At 40.6% G+C, this 21,002-nt stretch overlaps 2 protein-coding genes across 2 annotated transcripts; one reads left to right on the forward strand and one right to left on the reverse strand.

Annotated features, from left to right (window-relative positions):
* Positions 1-1,370: 1,370 nt before the first annotated feature.
* On the forward strand, positions 1,371-2,442 carry LOC121991388 (non-specific lipid transfer protein GPI-anchored 1-like). Its single transcript, XM_042545399.1, has 3 exons — positions 1,371-1,830; positions 2,042-2,101; positions 2,174-2,442. Exons 1-3 carry the CDS (start codon positions 1,491-1,493, stop codon positions 2,320-2,322), a joined length of 549 nt encoding a protein of 182 aa, XP_042401333.1. The 5' UTR covers positions 1,371-1,490; the 3' UTR covers positions 2,323-2,442.
* LOC121991377 (CBS domain-containing protein CBSCBSPB5-like) lies at positions 2,394-8,748 on the reverse strand. Its single transcript, XM_042545389.1, has 14 exons — positions 8,371-8,748; positions 6,501-6,669; positions 6,284-6,416; positions 6,030-6,200; positions 5,813-5,891; positions 5,581-5,694; positions 5,436-5,502; positions 4,900-5,005; positions 4,763-4,821; positions 3,650-3,753; positions 3,435-3,571; positions 3,274-3,359; positions 3,099-3,188; positions 2,394-2,892 (listed from the first exon to the last, which is right to left on the reverse strand). Exons 1-14 carry the CDS (start codon positions 8,496-8,498, stop codon positions 2,704-2,706), a joined length of 1,632 nt encoding a protein of 543 aa, XP_042401323.1. The 5' UTR covers positions 8,499-8,748; the 3' UTR covers positions 2,394-2,703.
* Between the last annotated feature and the right edge of the window lie 12,254 nt (positions 8,749-21,002).

Genomic DNA, 21,002 nt, shown 5'->3' on the forward strand with positions numbered 1-21,002 from the left:
AAGCCTTTTTTTTTTTATCAAATTATAATAGGACGCGCTCTATGAGTATTATTATTATTTCATATCTGAATTCACACGGATGTGCAGTTAAGTCTTGAATAGTATGAAAGTTTATATATAAATATATATATATATCGTTAAATAGTAGTGTGGGATTATATATATATAAAAAGTTATGATTGGAAATCCGTTATGATTTTAAAAAAAACGGACGTGGCCTTCTATTTTCTAATAGGACTATGGGGGACGGAGCTAAAGAGGGGACTCCTTTTAATATAAACATATATATTTCATCACTTTAATTTGGAATTTCTAACTCCGTCGTCTATGGTCAATCCGTCGTCTATGGCCAATGTATATGGCGGGCTAATATCATCTGACCCTGTCCTGAAGCTGAGTAGATGATCATCAAAAAATAACGCTGAGATGACTATTTCATCTACGCTGATGATACCTCGCTCCTGCAACCACAAGTCGTTAGTGTCAAGTCGGGAGGAGATTCCCGACGACAGCCCTCCAACGCTCAAATCACACACCGACAAGCGAAGAAAGCAAAGGAAGCTAAGAAGAAGTAAATGGTGGTTCCAGAAAACATTTTTTTTACGTACCTTTGCGGAGGCTGCTTGCCCTCTTATATAACGCTTCGACGGGTTGACTACACGCTTCCCGGGCGGATGCACACCCCCAAACTTTCCCCAAAAGCTAACATCGAGAAAGGGTCCTTGACATCTTATCATAACGGGGCAAAAGCATCTCTGCCAAGGCGGTGGAATCTTCTTCCGTACGATTTTCTATCCATCCGCGCCATCAGCGAGCGGCATCGACTCCCAAAAGGATATTTTGTCCATATGCACCACTAATCGGCGACACTGACTCCCAAAGGGATGTTGGCACGTATACCCTGTCTTATTTAGTCTGACTGGACTTCCCTTAATCGATCCGACCGGCCTTTTCTTTGGCCTTATGCGCCTATGTCTCAATCGGTCGGCATGAATGTACTTTGACTCACTGGACTCCGCCTTGATCGGTCCGACCAGCCTCTACCTTGGCCTCATGCGCCTGCCTGTGCCACTCGACGCGCTATCCCTTGCCTCGACACGTTATAGGCTTGGCCAACCCCCTCCGAACTCTTCTGATCGGATAGGGACGAAGGGCCGACCGGCTAATATCTCAGTTGATCACTCTTTGACTTTAATTTCTACCAAAGCGCTGAACTTCCTTGGAGGTGGACCCTTCTAAGTCATCCCCGGATCACCATCCGCATTTCATTCCAACTGTTCGGCATCATACCTGCCACACCTACTGAACATTTAACGCATCTCGCAGCTCATGAAAACCAGATAGATGGCTGAGCAGCCATTACTGCTATTAAATGCTCACGAGCCTCCCCGTCCTCATATTTCGCCAGCTTCGGCCTTCCAAAGCAACCGAGCACCTCGATCGAACCCTCCTCCTCCTCCTCCTCCTCCTCCTCCCTTCGATACGTGGCCATGGCTGGCGCCGACACTGCTTTCCTACTCGCTTTCCTCGCCTCGTCGGCAGCGTTCGCAGCCTCCCAGGACTCGTCCATGCAGCAGAAGTGCGGGCAGGAGTTCACCAAGGTGACCTCCTGCCTGAACTACGCCACCGCCAAGGCCGACGCCCCCACGGCCGCTTGCTGCAGCGCCGTGACGGACATCAGGAACACCGACGCGGCCTGCCTCTGCTTCATCATCCAGCAGACGCACTCCGGATCGCCCGCCGTCAAAAGCCTCGGCCTGCAGTTCGATAGACTCCTCCAGCTTCCGGACGCCTGCCATCTTGTCAACTCCAGCGTCAGTAACTGCCCAAGTAAGTCGACCACCTTTACTTACTGAACCTTGTCTAGTGCCATTCAATCGTTGAACGTAAAAATAGCAAGCGATCTAATTGAACATCCATTTATGTTAGAGCATATCTGGACTATCACACTAATTAGATGGACTCTTCCAACAGTTTGGTAGAGAATCTATAAATGTTTAAATGAGCTTTTCTTACCTTCCACTTGTGACTTGTTTGGCAGAGCTTCTGAAACTCTCTCCCAACTCGCCTGACTATGCCATTTTCACCAACTCCACAAAAGGTTACAAGGTTCCTCTTCCTTTTGCCAGAGCTTTAAACTTGGCACAGATTGAAATTGATTCTTTGTGTGCAGTTGCTTCCACTTCCATATCCAACGAAACTGCAACTGTGAGCAATAGCAACACTCCGAATGGGGTCAGGCGTCAGGTCGACTGTGTTAGTGTTGCTGTGATCGGACTGGTTTCCACTATCGTCTTCTCCATTTTCTCAGTAGGAGCTTGAAGAAACTCCGGCGGAGTGGTTCACATCTCATTCTGTGCAAAACAATGTCTGTATGAATGGAAGTCAAAGAATGAGGAATAAATGTCTGGGACACTCTTCAATTATCTTCTTAACATCATATGAGTTCGTACCAAATTAAATACACACTATTTAAGATCTCTATACTCCAACCATATTCAACATTTCTGTTTCATCCTGAGGATTCGTAGTAAAACAATCGTTTCCCTCTAATTCCAATCCTCAAACACCTTTCCTGTCTTCAGGATAAATAATAACAAGTACGTGCGTCGTGCTTTATTATTGCACTCTTCCAATATTTGTCGAACTCTTTTCTTTATGGTTACAAGAGTTTGTGATTGATCCGGATGTTTAGTTTTTCATCTACGATGCTGACCTCTTCAAGTAGGCCATGACTCCGATGCCTGCAATTAGTGCTGCTCCTGCAGCCACTGTGCTGTATGCGCTTGCCCATGCATCCTTCTGTGCGTACTCCAGATTCCCAGTGCCTGATCCACCACGACCTTTCTTCCTCTGGCCGATGCCAGCGTAATCCAAATGCAGCCTCAAACTCTGCAAGATAAATGGACCTGACATGTTTGTTCAAAAATGATATGGCAAAGGGGAAATGGTCCGGAGAAAAACAATGGCAAGAAGGTTTAGGGTATCTTTGAAATTTCAACTGTATTCTATTGGATGGAAGCATAGGGTCCTCATTAATACCAAAATAAGCGTATTCAAGTATAATGTCTAGGCATCTCAAACAGCATGATTTTTACCTTCCAACCAGCTTGTCTCGCATGGTCCACTGCTGCCGCAAGGTCACTATCCGATGCAAGAATAACTTGGTCGTGGTCCTCATCTTCATACTAGGTCGATCAAGGAAAATATTCTTATTGACCAATATGCTTGATTGTTCCAATTAGTTAAGGAGTAAAGAATCCTAAATGGTACCAGTATTTGTGGTAGATGGTTTTTATCAATATCGCCACCAACCCTCTGGAGTATGCAAGCTAGAAGGTCTGTCAAGCTTTGTGTTTCTGCAGCAAGCAACAAGTTCCGTATAAGTTTTTCCAGAGTGAAACTGTTTCTTTAATTTTGATCAAAGTGCCTACCACAGTTAAATCTATGCATTCTTCCCTGTTTATCTTGTAGCTTAAAGCCAAAGGTCGTTGACAAGCTTGAAGGTGGGTAGAAAGCAGATGATCTAACTGTATCTTCGGTTTCTGATGCAAATTTTAGAGATCCTTCACTAAAATACAGGCAAGGTATAAGTTATGATGACAAAGACAATGAATGGGTAAAATAACATGGATGGAAATATGTATACCTTCGAGAATCATCTTCATCCAAAGGTCCGAGAGACAAAGCAGAATCCCAGAATTTCTGCATCATGGCACTCGCGTTTTCATTTGCTGCACCTGTGTTTCCAGCCTACACAGGATTAAAACAAAAGAAAACTAAATAACGGAAATCACATTAGCAAAAAATTGGATGATAGGCAACAAAATGAAGTAGGAATTCTCCAAAAGCACCTGACTAACTGAAAGAACATTTTCAACGGTTCAGCCAGGCTGTAAGACTGTTACTCATCCATAGACTAAAGAACTAAAATTAATATCCATTTGCTTTCATTAATTTGTAATCTATAATCAGCCGTCCAAAAGAATTAAATCCATCATTCATGCAACTAGTGGACCAATTTGATAGTATGTAGATGAATCAGCTAAGTAATTAGTTGAAAATATCAATATATTTAGACAAGAGATGATAATAGGACGGTGAGACGTTGAAATATTCAAACACATTTAAGAACCAACATGCTCAGACCGCATGAGATATTTCTGAGAATCATAGCTACTTGAAATTGAAAACCTTTGAATACCACTCAAAACATTTTTCAATAAAATTTAATAAAGACATATGCTGATGGTAGTCTATTTACTCGATGAGCTCTCTAATAAACTGAATTTGATTATTTGAGCTGGTTTAAACAGACTTCGATAAATATTTAATGATATCCAGTAATAAATGTAAAATAAGCAGGTTTGATCGTACTCAGATACAATTTGACCTATGAAATTCTAATCAAGCAACTAAAATTTGGTTTGTTTAAATCAGTGAGACCCCAGTATAATATTTAATATCAGGGAAAAGGATTGAACTTGACCTTTTCCAGGCAATGTAAAAGCCCACTACTACAATCCATGGCCATAGATAACCATGATCTATTCATGGACCAAAAAAATAGGACAGGAGAGGGACCAATGTGGCTTGGCATTTAAGTAGATACTAGATAGTGATATCTCACTTCCGCTTATTTAGTAAAGCTCAGCATCTAAGTAGTAAAATCTAAGAAAAACAAACACGACTAAAAATGATATCATAAGAAATATAAGCACGACTAAAAAGGATATCTCAAAAAAGTTTATAAACAACTTACAGTGGCTATTGCAGCATGGGCAATATGAATAACATCAAGAACTGCAACAATATTCCCGTCTGCTCAATAAGACAAACTATATCAGTCAAAATCAAGGGTAAGACAACAACATTTGATTTTCTCATGGGTAATTATACCTTTATCGACAACAGGTAAATGTAAAAATTTCCCGTCATGCATGATATGAAGAGCATCAAGAATTGCTGTGTCAACCTTTGCACATTCAGGATTTGGTGTCATGACCTGAATGTAAAGATTAGCAAATTGGTTATTAATACATCTTCAGCAGATTTCTCTTTGTGGCGATGAAGAATAAGAAAGAACATATTGAAGCAAAAAAAAGGTAAAAGAAAAACAATTAGAAATAGGTTCCCTTAGAAATCTGAAGTAACAAACAATTCAAAAAGTCAAAGCTTGATCAGTTTAATAAAATTATTTTATCATCTATTCTTTACTGGCATTTGTAGCATTTGTGGGTGGCAAAAAAAGTACAAGGTCTTATGAAAAATTTGGAACTGTATTAAACATATTTAGGACAAAAGAAGACTACAAATGCCAAACTAGAGGACAGAGCGAGAACAACATAGCCAACAAAAAAAAACAAATAAAAGATCATAGGCAATTGAAACATATGAAAACTAAAAATAAGAAAAACAGGTGACCAATGAGATACCTTTTCCACAGGGGTGGATTCTGGTGAAAGATTTTGGGCAACTAAGCGCATTAAAATGTCTCTTGAACTGATAAAAAGAAAGAAAGAAAACTAATTCAGAGAAAAAAAACAACCGAATAAAAAAGTTAAATTGACAATAGCATACGTCAGAATTCCCTGGGGTTTATTTTCAATTGTCACAACTGCTGAACTTATCTTGAACTCAAGCATCTTCTGGGTTGCAGTTAACACTGAATCAGTAGGTGAGATGGTAACAACCCTAGAAAAAGATTCCCTATCAGCTAATTGACAACATTTCATCTACTTACTCAGCTACTTGCAAATGAATGTCGCATTTCCTTATAAAAATGTAAATTTTGAAAAAGAATATTACCTACTTTGAATTCTCTTGAATGATGGTTGACAAAGATGGCTTAAACATCCGCTCTCGAAGAGTTTCAATAAATGTATTGGGACCTAATAGAACAGATTAAAGATATTGATAAACACATCTATATTTTTTTCTTGAGAAATGACAGTATGAACAAGAATACTTTATTTGAGCCCAGCTATAAGACAAATATCTAACTGCTATAAGAAATAGAAACTGCACACCAGAAACAGAAGTCCCCCAATGCTTTTCTACCCCTTCAACTGCAGCTGCAATGGCCTTTCCCTTTTCAGCTGCCCTTTCCATTCGTGCTATCGCATCATATAGGCATTTTGCAATGTCAAGCAAAGCAATGACTTCACCTTTTTCTACAACTGGCAAATGCCTGAACTTTCCTATAAGTAGCAAAGTTGAAAGAGTAAATACAATTTTAACATAAAATGTCAGAGGTGCCAATCAAATTTTGAGGATCACACACCTTGTACCATCTTCTGTAATGCTTCCACAGCGAGTGTGTCAGAAAGAACAAACATTGGATTTCTAGTCATAACTTTTGACACGGGAGTTTCATCAAGTTTTAGCTCCTTGGCAATGACTCTTGTGGTAATATCCTTTAACAAAGAAAAAAAACGTAATAATATGAACTCTGATATATTCCCTTGCTTTTTTAAAACTCATGCTGACAATGGATGGACCTTGTCTGTAAGAATTCCACACAATAGTGCATTTGAATCTGTCAACAAGACAGCATCAACCCTTCGTACAGCCATCCTACGACAAGCTTCATAGACAGTTGTACTTTCAGGGATAGTCAAAGCCTTGGACAAACGTAATCTCTTAACTGTTCTTTCTCCACTCATAGTTCTGCCATCAGATTCGAATTTCAAAACAAGGTAGGAAGGTATTTTATATCAAAATTATGTAAAGATAATATACACAGTTAGTTAACCTATCAACAGATAGAAAGATCTACAAAATACAAAGCACAATTTTATGTAAATGTCTCAGAAGTTCTTTTGATGTTTAAGATAGAGGAAATGCTTTACAATATGAAATATTTTGTAACAAACTTTAGTGAAATGGAAAATAAATCTTGTTTATTTCGTGCACTATGGTTTCACCTTCAAAATAAAGGAAAAAAGGTTAGTTGTTCTAGATGATCCAAACTTGAAGCATGATTTGCCATGGATTGTCAATAACAGCCCAGCTGCGTGAGGCAGGAGAACACCATTTTGCCAATGTAATTGGGAGATGGTATGATAATTCGTTTTTGTAAGGATAAATAGGTATCTCACTACAGTTTTGGCAATAGGAATAATGAAGTGTTCCAACAACACTGTGTTATACCTACCGCAACAGGTTATCAGGTTATAGCAATTAGCTGAGACATTACCTCCAATGATCAAGCCCCTTTAGTTAAGCTACTACAAATGCATTGAGACACTGGACTACTTGATACCTCCTCTAAAGATGAACTGTATACTACTGGCTCATTGAGATAGAAGAATGGATAATCGGCACATTCTTATTACTTGTTGTTAAACTCAAGGGATTGATGTTTCATGAAGAAACTAAATAAAAACAAATGGCACTATGCCATATAGTTCAAGAAACCACTTGTACAGTTTTTGCTGTGATAGTGATCCAGCATATGAGAATTATATTCTATTTACTGCACATGGTTGCACCCTTTGTTTGGTTGTGGATTGCACAAGCCTTAGTATGCCTTCCATCCTCTATAAATTATCTATGGGCCAATTCATCAGTTACATGAGCTACTGAATTGATAACATACTGGGAAAAACATTTGCTTTGGTTGGCTCTAGGAAATTGTGTGGATGTGATTCTAGGATCTCTTACGTAGAACTCCCAAGCTTTTTATGTATGTTTACAATCATTCAGTTCATCTTTAATATATCCAATAAGAAACTTCCCTATGATGGAAACATATTTTAGGCCTAGACGCACTGTCCTGTAAACTATTTCTCTATTTTAATTCAAAGGGTGGCAAGAATATGTTAGCTCTTGGTAAATCATAATACTTTTCACTTAGGAGTTGGAATTTCAATAACCAGTATCTCACCATTTATGCTTTGTTTACTGTTTTGCTGATTTCATCTATCGATTAAAACATGGGGCGTACAACAAGTTGGGGAAATGGATGGATGAAAAGTGAAGAATGGGTGAATGAAAATAAAAGGAAGTATGTTTTCACTATCTCTACTAATTTGAGGATGAAACCGACGTAAAAACTTGAAACTTCAACGGTTCAATGCACGGACAAAAGAAACTCGTTTTAGTCATTTCATCAAGTTGACAAAATAACGAATTACAACAGTGTCTATATGACAAGAACTGCTATGAAAGATTTTTTTTCCCTCCAAGGCAATAATCATATAGTTCAAGATCATGAAAAGAACTCAACATCATCAGGCACAAACGAAAGTAGAAGACGAAATCCATCGAAAACATCCGCCGTAAGCTATTAGAAGATGAAATCAACTAAAAAAAAGAGAGAATCGATGGAGAAGAAACTAGATCTAAATGAGGGAACAAGAAACGCACGGAGGTCGAGATACAGAACTCCGCCGTCCAGAGTCCGAGCCGTTCTCCGTAGTCTTCTTCCTTCCCAGGGAGCCGGTCCCCGATACGCTCCTCCTAATCGACCCGCCCCCGACGCTTTGCCCGTCCATATGATCCAAAGATCAACGCGGCCGACTCTTAACCTTTCCTGGCCTTTTCCGGCAACTCCGGCGTTGTAGCTCCAAGAGTAACTCCTGCACTCCTTCCCGCGAGCCGACTCGGATCGCCGGCGGCCGAGAGAGAATCGGACTCGCGAGAAATCGGTAGAAGCGACTCCGCCTGATGCGATAAGTCTCGCGACGCCTCTTCTCTCCTCTCGTCCTCCCAATCTGACGGGAGGCTAACCTTCCTTCAATTTTGTTTCCTCATTTTTTTTTTAAATAAATCACCCCGAAAACATTCAAAATTATGTACCCGACAAAGTACATCAGAACTTTGGGCCCACCTACTGGCCAATCGAAGTAAGGGTTCGGAACAAAGTAACGCCATACAAGTCGAATCTATACGAGCGTGCGGGTAAGAAATCGGTAAGATTCGATTGGGTGATGATAAAGGCAACGAATTATTGTTCGCCACGTATTTTAGTATTTGGCTAATATTCTCGAGGTAGTCAGTTAGTGTGCATAAACTGTCTCCCAGTGCACTTCCGTTATCTAACCATTTGCATTTGGTCCAGTTAGGCTTTCTTTCTTCTCGATATCTCGATATTTGATTAAACTGATTTATTTATTTCAATTCTCTAATCTATATGAAACTATTAATTTATTTTCACATTAAATTAAAATAAAAACTCACAAATATTATTTACTTCTTCTTTCTCTCTCAATTGTCGACGTACTCGCACCTTTTACTTCGAGTCTATGCGACTCCAAACCATTGGTGACATAGTCCCCGACTTTCCCTTCAAATCATCGACGACCTGACCTCCCCTTACTTTGACCCTAAAGCATCTCCATCGACGTTGAAAGTCAAAATCGAAGAACCCTACTTTCAACTTCAACCTAAGAATCATTAATAAGTTATAATTTTCTACCCTAGATTTCAACTAATTTGTTGTTCTTATGTGAAAAATCAAAGTTTTAGGTCATGAGTGTTTTAGTTCACGAGTGTTTTCGATTATATGAGGTTGAGGTTGAATAAAATTCGATTTCTATTTTGGAATTGCAGATTTATGAATGAGTTTGGATTGCATTTCTTCAATTCAAGGAAAGAATGAGATATGTGGCTATTTTGTAGTAATTATTAATAAATAGAGTATTGTACCCAATTTAAGTAGTATGATGCTCAAAATTTGTGAGGTTGAATAAAACTGGGTTTGTGAATAAGATAAGATTTAGAGTTTAGTTTTCTGTTTGGGTTTATGTTATTTAGAGATGAATTGATGACAAATTTTTATTGTTTTGTTCTTGAATAGAAAAATTCTTAAATTATCAAAAAATCTCTAGAAAAAATTATTGAATTATATATGAATGAAGCTTTGATCTTCAGTTTTTATATGATTGAATCAAGTGTTATATTTTTATAGATTAGGTTAAAATGGATTCTGGAAGTGGGCCTTGTAACCTTACATTTTTGGGCAGTTGTAAGTGCAAGAACCAGTTGTTTGTGATTTTAATTTTCAGTGGTTGTAGTTTGATGGATATATATGCGAGTCTTGGCAAAAAAATGTGCGAAGATTACTCCCGAATCTATGATTCTGCAATACCTAGTTCCGCAACATAAGATGTATGTACCTTTGAACGACGATGATGATGTGCTCAATATGATATATTTTCATATGTGTATGAAGCTCAGCATAACTGATTTGAAGGTAGAGAGCAGAAAAGAACATGTCGACGATAGCCTAAATTTGAAGAGATAACATATATTATATCCATCTTCATATTGTGGTTTTGATAATATTATATGTTATATCTAGCACAAGTGTATATGATATAGTTGAGTTGACACTATTAATCATATCAAACTGTTAAGGGTTGGCGAGGAATAAATACAATCGAGGAGTGATGAGGAGATCGAACATGCCCCATAGCCGAATACTATAGATGATTGGAGTAACTACATCCATGGTGAAGGGCAAAATTTCAAGGATGTTGCTTATTTTAGAAGATGTGTTAAAAGCTATGTTGTTGCTACAAGACGGTCATTTGTTTATAGAAAAAATGACCGCGAGAATGTAATTGCTATTTGTAGTGAAAGGGGTTGTGGATGGAGAATTTATGCTTCAAAATATAAAGCAGTTACTATATTTGTGATCCGAAAATGTAACCTGCGGCATACATGTGGTAAGAACAATTTGTGTAGTAGAGGGCATCCTAAAGTCGATGCAACTTGGATTGCTAATGTGGTGAAAGATAAATTGAGAGGAGAGCCCTCTTATCACCCTTGTACGATTCAAGAAGACTTGCAAAGAGATTATGGGGTAGAGTTAGACTACCACAAAGTGTGGAAAGGCAAGGAGTTAGCGATGCATGATATTCATTGCACAAAGAAGGGATGCTATGATAGGCTAAGATGGTATTGTCGTGTTATTTGAGAAACAAATCTTGGCAGTGTTGCTGAGTGTGAGATTGATCTCGTAACATCTAAATTCAAATGGTTATTCATTTATTTCCATGCATGTGCAGTTGATTTTCTTACTAGTTGTAGGCCATTGATAGTTTTGGATGAGACTCATATAAAGAATAAGTATAAAGATTATATCCTAGTTGTTGTGTCGAAGGATGCCAACGATGATCTTTTTACAATTGGTTATTCTGTAGTGGATGCGAAAAATGACGCTAATTGGGAATGATTTTGTTATCATTTGAGAAGTGCCCTAATTTCGTGTCAAAACATTTCGTTCAATGAGTTCTCTTTTTTGTCAGACAGACATCCTATTGTTTGAGGCATTTAGTGGATAATTTTGTGAAACATGTAAATAATTAATTACTTACTTTTGTCCAGATACATGTTTTGAATCTGAAATGATTTTTTCCCCTCATGCTAGGTGTTGCGAAGTTATCCAAAACATAACAAAAAGCATTGGTCTTCGGTATTCAAGAAAGCTGTGAATGCTCCATCTTTGCAAGAGCATAAACAACATATAAACAATATCATTAACTCCATGCCACTTGCCAGAGGATTTATTGTACATTCTCATCCTCAAAGTTAGGCAAATACTTTATTTCTTAGTGATAGATGGGGTGTTATGAATAATAACATAGTTGAGTGTTGGAATAATTAGGTTAACCCAGTTCATTATCTCCCTATTGTAGCTATGGTGGACCATATACACATACATATCATGAACATAATGCACCGGCGATGTGAATCAACATTGGCGATGGTTAAGGAATTAAGTCCGAGAAAGGAGAAGGCTATTGCTAGAGTATATCTTGAATCTCGAAATTTGAGAGTGCATTGGTCATGTAATTAGAGGTTTGAGATAGTTGATGGTTAAAAATCCTTTACTTTTGATTTAATGGATAAGAATTATTCATGTAGTGTTAGAACCCCGTGGTAGTTTTGATCTGATCAACCAGGTTAAGTTAGGTCCTGTTGTGTTTACCCTTGTGTCTAAGTGTGTAGAAGCTTAGGAATACAAGAAGTTGAGCGGAAGACACAACTAGTGAGAAGGATGACACAGGAAGGGAGTCGACTAGGCTGATTTTAGCCGTTGCCAAAGGATAAAGCTGTTGGTGCAACCTTAGGTCAAGGTTGACCTGGTTGACCCGACTCGAGGTGACTTGACTCGAGTTGTATTTTGATGTTTGACTTGGGAAGATTGTCGGTGCAACCTTAGGTCAAGGTTGACCTAGTTGAGTTGCATGTTGATGTTTGACACTCGTGAGAGAGTTCTATTCTTGATGTGAGACAAGAATAGATGGTTGGGAGATTATTGGTGCAACCCTAGGTCAAGGATTGACCTGGTTGACCTGAAAAGTCCAAGTATGGAGACTTGACACTGGAAAAGTCTGAGCAGGGGGCTGGGCACGCGAAAAGTCCAAGTATGGAGACTTGGCGCTGGAGAAGTCCAAGCAGGGAGCTTGGCACGGGAAAAGTCCAAGCAGGGAGCTTGGCAAAGTAGGAAAGTCATAACTGGGATGTTAGGCAGTGTGGAAAGTCTTGGTGAGTGAAGCCAGGCAGTGGGAAAGTCCTAACTGGGATGTTAGGCAGTTGGAAAGTCCTGGTGAGTGAAGCCAGGCAGTGAGAAAGTCCTAACTGGGATGTTAGGCAGTGAGAAAACCCTAGTGAGTGAAGCTAGGTGAAAGTCCTGGTGAGTGAAGCCGGGCAAGGGAAAATCCAGATGGATCAAGGGTAATCGGACATCTGGTGATGGGAAGTCCAAGTAAGTCATAGGAGTGACCGGATACTTGGCACGAAGAGGAAAGTCCAAGTGGGTCAAAGGGATTGACCGGACACTTGGTGGGGAGTCTTAGCAGGTCAAGGGAGTGACCGGATGCTAAGCATGATGTACCAATAGGTCAAGGTTGACCGGATATTGGTTTGGAAGGTTTGAGACTTGGTTTGGGCAAAAACCAAGCTCTGGATCGGTCTGCAGACCGATCCAGCGATACGTTTGTGTATCTGATCGATCTGGTGACCGATCAGATGACAAACAGAAGGTGATCATGGTTCTGTGGGCTTACTGATCACAGCCTTCCCTTCAAGTCGAGTCGACGGAGGCCGAGTCCGATCGACGGGACCATTGTGCGAGTTGATTCCCTCTCGATCGAGCTTCGTCGGAGGACCGATCAAGATAGGCCCGATCCTCCCGACCGGCCTTCGAAGGGCTTCCTGATCGGTCGCAGACCGATCAGGATGTTGCCGATCGGTCCACAGACCGATCAGGGTTCTAGCCGTTGCGACGCAACAACTAGTTTCTTCGCTGTCTTCTTCGCAGGTATAAAGGGGTCGAGGGCTGCTGCTGCATAAGAACTCCTTCTCTTTTCCTTGAACTTCTGTTCTTCTGCTGCTAAAGCTTCTGCTTCAACTGAGCTTTGATTGAGCTCGCCTCCGAAGCTTCGCGTGAGCTTCCAGTCGTCGACAAGCTGCTGCGTTTGGGTTGTGAAGTTGATGCTTCACCTCCAGTCGACAAGAAAGCAAGCAATTGGTAGAGTGCTATTGTATTCATATTGTATTGCTTTTCTTACTGTTCTTGTACTCTTTGTTTGCTGTTGCAAACGTTTGTGGCGAGGTTTCTCCACCCACAAGGAGTATATTGTATTAGCCGGTTCTCCGGGGACTCATCCACCGACGGATTGACTGGACTCGTCCACCTTACGGACACGCCGAGGAGTAGGAGCCCTAATCTCCGAACCTCGTTACATCCTTGTGTTAAGGTTTGGTTTTTTTCTCTTTCGTTTCTTTGTATTTTCCGCTGCGCTAACACGTTTTGTAGAAAGAAACGACGATTTGGGGTCGGCTATTCACACCCCCCCTCTCTAGCCTCCGTACGAAGGATCCCAACAAAAGCTTTATCCTTTGGCGCCTCACCGGAGGTGCCTTCCAGCCCTGTGGAAGAGGCCTTCAAGCCATGGATAAGATTTTTCAGGGGCGATAAAAAGATGTTGGTCTCCGTGGGTGTTTTGATGTGATCAACCAAGTTGGTTAGGTCCTGCTGTGTTTGATCCCTGTGTCTGAGTGTGCAGGAGCTTAGGAGCGCAGGAAGTCGAGCGGAAGACGCAGCTAGAAAGAAGGACGGCACGGGAAGGGAGCCGACGGACTCGGTGCGTCCGAAGGACGAGAGAGCTGCGGAAGAGTATTCCGGTGGAGCGAGAAGAACGTGCGCGACGTTCGAGGGACGAGAAGCCGGACGGAAGCCTGCTCGAGGAGAAGGTCGGGAATTGGGTTCGGGTGAGCCCTATTTCGGTTGGCCGCAATCACCCAAAAGAACGGAGCTTCGGAAGCCAAAGCGAAGAAGAAAAGGAGATAAAAGAGGCTGGAATTACTGTAGCAGAAATTACTGTAGCAGGAACCTTGAAGGCGCCTTAAACATATTGAAGGCGCCTTGAAAGGCTTGTTTAAGGCGCCTTGAGCCAGGTCAGTTTGACCGTTTGCGCTGCGGATAAAGTTTTATCCGCTGACCAAGCTGGAGGCGCCTTGAACCTTGTTGGAGGCGCCTTGGACTCTCGGGATAAGATTTCCAGAACCTATATAAAGGCCCCTGGAGCTAGGAAAGTAACAACAACTCAAGCATCCAACTTGTAATCAATTCCTAGCAACTAAGTGAACGTTCTAAGTGTAAAAAAGGCTTCTCCGCCTACACTTCCAAAATCTGTGCTAAATTAATATATTTTTTAAGGCTTTAAGAGAGAAAATTAAACATTTAAATTCTTTATGGAAGCTTTGTCAAGAAAGTGGTTGTTGCTCCAATAACCAAGAAGGCCTAGTACCTCGCCACGACCTGGAAGCTGAAATATTGAAATGAAAGATTTAATTAACTTTCTGAAAAAGTACTTAAAAATTAGAATTAAATAATGCTTTGAAAGTTTAATCAAACATTTTTGAAATTTTTTTTATAATTCATTTTTAGAAATATTTTTTCCTGAAAAAATTCTAAAGATTTAATTTGCTTATTGACTTGATTTTTTTTTAAAAAAAATCCTTAGAATTTCATTTTCGAAATATTCTTCTTGAAAATTCTAAAAGTTCATTTACTTGGATTTTTTTTTTAAAATTCAAAAAGTCATTTAACTTAGATTTTTTTTTTTCAAAAAATTCATTTTGGGTAGAAATATTTTTTCTGGAAAGTTCTATTTGAAAATTCATTTACTTAGATTTTTTTTTTAAAAAAAGTTCCCTCTAATTAGGACCCCATTTTTGCTGTGATCAAAGGGGGAGAGAAAAGTACAAGTTGAGGGGGAGTTAGGAAAATTTAAATTTTTTCTTTCTAACTATGTTGCAATTTTATTTTATTACAAAACTTGTGCTAAATATGTTAGTTTAGTGATTTTTCTTTAAAATTACTTTTTGTGTCTATTTTTACCCTAACTTGAACTTGGGTTGATGCACATCAAAAAGGGGGAGATTGTTGGTCCCCGTGGGTGTTTTGATGTGATCAACCAAGTTGGTTAGGTCCTGCTGTGTTTGATTCCTGTGTCTGAGTGTGCAGGAGCTTAGGAGCGCAGGAAGTCGAGCGGAAGACGCAGCTAGCGAGAAGGACGGCACGGGAAGGGAGCTGACGGACTCGGTGCGTCCGAAGGACGAGAGAGCTGCGGAAGAATACTCCGGTGGAGCGAGAAGAACGTGCGTGACATTCGAGGGATGAGAAGCCGGATGGAAGCCTGCTCGAGGAGAAGGCCGGGAATTGGGTTCGGGTGAGCCCAATTTCGGTTGGCCGCAATCACCCAAAAGAACGGAGCTTCGGAAGCCAAAATGAAGAAGAAAAGGAGACAAAAGAAGCTGGAATTACTGTAGCAGAAATTATTGTAGCAGGAACCTTGAAGGCGCCTTAAACATATTCAAGGCACCTTAAACATTGAAGGCGCCCTGAAAGGCTTGTTTAAGGCGCCTTGAGCCAGGTCAGTTTGACCGTTTGCGCTGCGGATAAAGTTTTATCCGCTGACCGAGCTGGAGGCGCCTTGAACCTTGTTGGAGGCGCCTTGGACTCTCGGGATAAGATTTCCAGGACCTATATAAAGGCCCCTGGAGCTAGGAAAGTAACAACAACTCAAGCATCCAACTTGTAATCAATTTCTAGCAACTAAGTGAACGTTCTAAGTGTAAAAAAGGCTTTTCCGCCTACAGTAAAGGAGATTCTGCTAGTGGAGCTTTTCATCGCCCTGGATTAACAACCTCCTTGGTTGTAACCAGGTTAAATTCTGTTTCTATTTCTTTTTCTGTCTCCTTAATTTAGTTATTATTTTATTGCTGATTTTATTTCTGAGTTAAAATCCGAGGAGGGTATAGTTTATTCTTGTCTTCAGCAATTCACCCCCCTTTTGCCGGCCTCCATTGCACCAACAAGTGGTATCAGAGCCTGACCGCCTCAGAAGGACTAACCGCCGACAAAAGCACGAATATCAAGACGATGGCCGGAGCGAACATTCATCCCCCGAAGTTCGACGGAGACTTCGCCACATGGAAGCGCAAAATGGAGGTATTTTTTAAAACATATTTTGATATTCTTATTACAATGAAATATGATTTTGCAGCGCCGAAAGATAAAGAAGAAAACACATGGAGCAAGAAGGAGCAAGCCGATTTCATCGCCAACGGAAAGGCTGAGTTCCATCTACTCAGTGTACTGCCACCTCAAGAGGTAAATCGGATCGGAAGCTACGACTCCGCGAAAGATCTCTGGGAGAAATTCTTGGAGCTTCACGAAGGTACCTCCGAAGCGAAGCTAGCCGGGCGCGACATCCTCCGGAACCAGTTGACAAACCTCCGGATGAACCAAGGCGAGAAGGTAGCGTAGCTCCAAGCAAGAATCAAAGAGCTGATCACGCAACTAACCAATCTTGGAGAAGAGGTAACCAACCGGGACTCTATCCGGTACGCGCTCAACGCCTTCCCGAGAACTCCCGATTGGGCTTCCTTAGTAGATGCTTACTACATCTCTTAGGATCTCGAGGTAAGTACATTGGAACAATTGTTTTCAACCTTCGAACTTCACGAATCCCGACTTGCAGAAAATCTAGTAGAGAAGTCGAACCTCAACATTGCCCTACGAGCCGAAAAGGACGATCCTGACTCTGAAGCGACAATCGCCGAAAACGAAGCTGCATTAATGGTAAGACGTTTTAATAAGTTTTTTAAATCTAACAAATTTAGATCGCAGTCAAGTAAACATCGTCAAAACAGAAGGACAGTCCGTTGCTACAACTGCAACGAAGAAGGGAACATGAAGGAAGACTGCCCAAAATTGAAGAGCAAACAGAGGGATAAGGAAAGGAGCAAGAAGCCAGCTCGAACCAAACACAACCTAAAGGCCACGTGGGATGATTCGTCATCCTCCGGATCGGAAGTCGAAGAATTCTCGGGACTAGCACTGATGGCCAACCATCAGCTAGAAGAAACGTCCAACTCAGAGATGAGCATCGACGAAGGGGGAGGAACGTCAGAAGAGGAAAGCTACAGTGAAGGGGGAGCATCACCGAGTCAGATAAGTAAGGTACGCAATCTAACCCCGACTTAGTCCTTTAAATTTATAAAAGCACTTTCTAAAGAGTTAGATAAATTTGAAAAGGAAAATGAAAATTTGAAATTAGAAAATACAAAATTAAAAAATGATATTGAAAAATTGAAAAATGATGCAAGCTTAAAGAAGTTTCCAAATTCAAAAATTAGAATTTATGGTAAACTAAATTGGTATATTAGAAACCATCAGGGTCAACTTAGAAAAGTACCAAGAAACTATGTACCCCCTAAATTTTTGAATAACCCTATAGGAAGGAGCCTCTATTGGATTCCAAAATCTGTGCTAAATTAATATTTTTTTAAGGCTTTAAGAAAGAAAATTAAACATTGAAATTCTTTATGGAAGCTTTGTCAAGGAAGTGGTTGTTGCTCCAATAACCAAGAAGGCCAGTGCCTCGCCACGACCTGGAAGCTGAAATATTGAAATGAAAGGTTTAATTAACTTTTTGAAAAAGCATTTAAAAATTAGAATTAAATAATGCTTTGAAAGTTTAATCAAACATTTTTGAATTTTTTTTTATAATTCATTTTTAGAAATATTTTTTCCTGAAAAAATTCTAAAGATTTAATTTGCTTATTGACTTGAATTTTTTTTTAAAAAAATCCTTAGAATTTCATTTTCGAAATATTCTTCTGAAAAATTCTAAAAGTTCATTAACTTGGATTTTTTAAAAAAAATTCAAAAAGTCTTTGAACTTTGATTTTTTTTTTTCAAAAAATTCATTTTGGGTAGAAATATTTTTTCTGGAAAGTTCTATTTGAAAATTCATTTACTTAGAATTTTTTTTTTTAAAAAAGTTCCCTCTAATTAGGACCCCATTTTTGCTGTGATCAAAGGGGGAGAGAAAAGTACAAGTTGAGGGGGAGTTAGGAAAATTTAAATTTTTTCTTTCTAACTATGTTCCAATTTTATTTTATTGCAAAACTTGTGTTTAATATGTTAGTTTAGTGATTTTTCTTTAAAATTACTTTTTGTGTCTATTTTTACCCTAACTTGAACTTGGGTTGATGCACATCAAAAAGGGGGAGATTGTTGGTCCCCGTGGGTGTTTTGGTGTGATCAACCAAGTTGGTTAGGTCCTGCTGTGTTTGATCCCTTTGTCTGAGTGTGCAGGAGCTTAGGAGCGCAGGAAGTCGAGTGGAAGACGCAGCTAGCGAGAAGGACGGCACGGGAAGGGAGCTGACGGACTCGGTGCGTCCGAAGGACGAGAGAGCTGCGGAAGAGTACTCCGGTGGAGCGAGAAGAACGTGCGTGACATTCGAGGGATGAGAAGCTGGATGGAAGCCTGCTCGAGGAGAAGGCCGGGAATTGGGTTCGGGTGAGCCCTATTTCGGTTGGCCGCAATCACCCAAAAGAACGGAGCTTCGGAAGCCAAAACGAAGAAGAAAAGGAGACAAAAGAGGCTGGAATTACTGTAGCAGAAATTACTGTAGCAGGAACCTTGAAGGCGCCTTAAACATATTGAAGGCGCCTTAAACATATTGAAGGCGCCTTAAACATATTGAAGGCGCCTTAAACATATTGAAGGCGCCTTAAACATATTCAAGGCACCTTAAACATTGAAGGCGCCTTGAAAGGCTTGTTTAAGGTGCCTTGAGCCAGGTCAGTTTGACCGTTTGCGCAGCGGATAAAGTTTTATCCGCTGACCGAGCTGGTGGCACCTTGAACCTTGTTGGAGGCGCCTTGGACTCTCGGGATAAGATTTCCAGGACCTATATAAAGGCCCCTGGAGCTAGGAAAGTAACAACAACTCAAGCATCCAACTTGTAATCAATTCCTAGCAACTAAGTGAACGTTCTAAGTGTAAAAAAGGCTTCTCCGCCTACAGTAAAGGAGATTTTGCTAGTGGAGCTATTCATCGCCCTGGATTAACAACCTTCTTGGTTGTAACCAGGTTAAATTCTGTTTCTGTTTCTTTTTCCGTCTCCTTAATTTAGTTATTATTTTATTGCTGATTTTATTTCTGAGTTAAAATCCGAGGAGGGTATAGTTTATTCTTGTCTTCAGCAATTCACCCCCTCTTGCCGGCCTCCGCTGCACCAACAAGTGGTATCAGAGCCTGACCGCCTCAGAAGGACTAACCGCCGACTGAAGCACGAAGATCAAGACAATGGCCGGAGCGAACATTCATCCCCCGAAGTTCGACGGAGACTTCGCCACATGGAAGCGCAAAATGGAGGTATTTTTTAAAACATATTTTGATATTCTTATTACAATGGAATATGGTTTTGCAGCGCCGAAAGATAAAGAAGAAAACACATGGAGCAAGAAGGAGCAAGCCGATTTCGTCGCCAACGGAAAGGCTGAGTTCCATCTACTCAGTGTACTGCCACCTCAAGAGGTAAATCGGATCGGAAGCTACGACTCCGCGAAAGATCTCTGGGAGAAATTCTTGGAGCTTCACGAAGGTACCTCCGAAGCGAATCTAGTCGGGCGCGACATCCTCCGGAACCAGTTGACGAACCTCCGGATGAACCAAGGCGAGAAGGTAGCGTAGCTCCAAGCAAGAATCAAAGAGCTGATCACGCAACTAACCAATCTTGGAGAAGAGGTAACCAACCGGGACTCTATCCGGTACGCGCTCAACGCCTTCCCGAGAACTCCCGATTGGGCTTCCTTAGTAGATGCTTACTACATCTCTTAGGATCTCGAGGTAAGTACATTGGAACAATTGTTTTCAACCTTCGAACTTCACGAATCCCGACTTGCAGAAAATCTAGTAGAGAAGTCGAACCTCAACATTGCCCTACGAGCCGAAAAGGACGATCCTGACTCCGAAGCGACAATCGCCGAAAATGAAGCTGCATTAATGGTAAGACATTTTAATAAGTTTTTTAAATCTAACAAATTTAGATCGCAGTCAAGTAAACATCGTCAAAAGAGAAGGACAGTCCGTTGCTACAACTGTAACGAAGAAGGGAACATCAAGGAAGACTGCCCAAAATTGAAGAGCAAACAGAGGGATAAGGAAAGGAGCAAGAAGCCAGCTCGAACCAAACACAACCTAAAGGCCACGTGGGATGATTCGTCATCCTCCGAATCGGAAGTCGAAGAATTCTCGGGACTAGCACTGATGGCCAACCATCAGCTAGAAGAAACGTCCAGCTCAGAGATGAGCATCGACGAAGGGGGATGAACGTCAGAAGAGGAAAGCTACAGTGAAGGGGGAGCATCACCGAGTCAGATAAGTAAGGTACGCAATCTAACCCCGACTTAGTCCTTTAAATTTATAAAAGCACTTTCTAAAGAGTTAGATAAATTTGAAAAGGAAAATGAAAATTTGAAATTAGAAAATACAAAATTAAAAAATGATATTGAAAAATTGAAAAATGATGCATGCTTAAAGAAGTTTCCAAATTCAAAAATTAGAATTTACGGTGAACTAAATTGGTATATTAGAAACCATCAGGGTCAACTTACAAAAGTACCAAGAAACTATGTACCCCCTAAATTTTTGAATAACCCTATAGGAAGGAACCTCTATTGGGTT

The sequence above is a fragment of the Zingiber officinale genome, chromosome 1B (assembly GCF_018446385.1).
Source record: "Zingiber officinale cultivar Zhangliang chromosome 1B, Zo_v1.1, whole genome shotgun sequence".
Taxonomy (NCBI): Eukaryota; Viridiplantae; Streptophyta; class Magnoliopsida; order Zingiberales; family Zingiberaceae; genus Zingiber; species Zingiber officinale.

What these genes read in the sequence shown, in the direction of transcription:
- LOC121991388 (XM_042545399.1), top strand. Translation starts at nt 1,491, where the DNA reads ATGGCTGGCGCCGACACTGCTTTCCTACTCGCTTTCCTCGCCTCGTCG. An exon ending in CAGCGTCAGTAACTGCCCAA is followed by an intron (nt 1,831 to 2,041) that starts GTAAGTCGACCA and finishes CTTGTTTGGCAG; the next exon opens with AGCTTCTGAAACTCTCTCCC. An exon ending in TTTCACCAACTCCACAAAAG is followed by an intron (nt 2,102 to 2,173) that starts GTTACAAGGTTC and finishes CTTTGTGTGCAG; the next exon opens with TTGCTTCCACTTCCATATCC.
- LOC121991377 (XM_042545389.1), bottom strand. Translation starts at nt 8,498, where the DNA reads ATGGACGGGCAAAGCGTCGGGGGCGGGTCGATTAGGAGGAGCGTATCG. An exon ending in AGTTCTGTATCTCGACCTCC is followed by an intron (nt 6,670 to 8,370) that starts GTGCGTTTCTTG and finishes ATCTGATGGCAG; the next exon opens with AACTATGAGTGGAGAAAGAA. An exon ending in TTGGGGGACTTCTGTTTCTG is followed by an intron (nt 5,892 to 6,029) that starts GTGTGCAGTTTC and finishes CTGTTCTATTAG; the next exon opens with GTCCCAATACATTTATTGAA.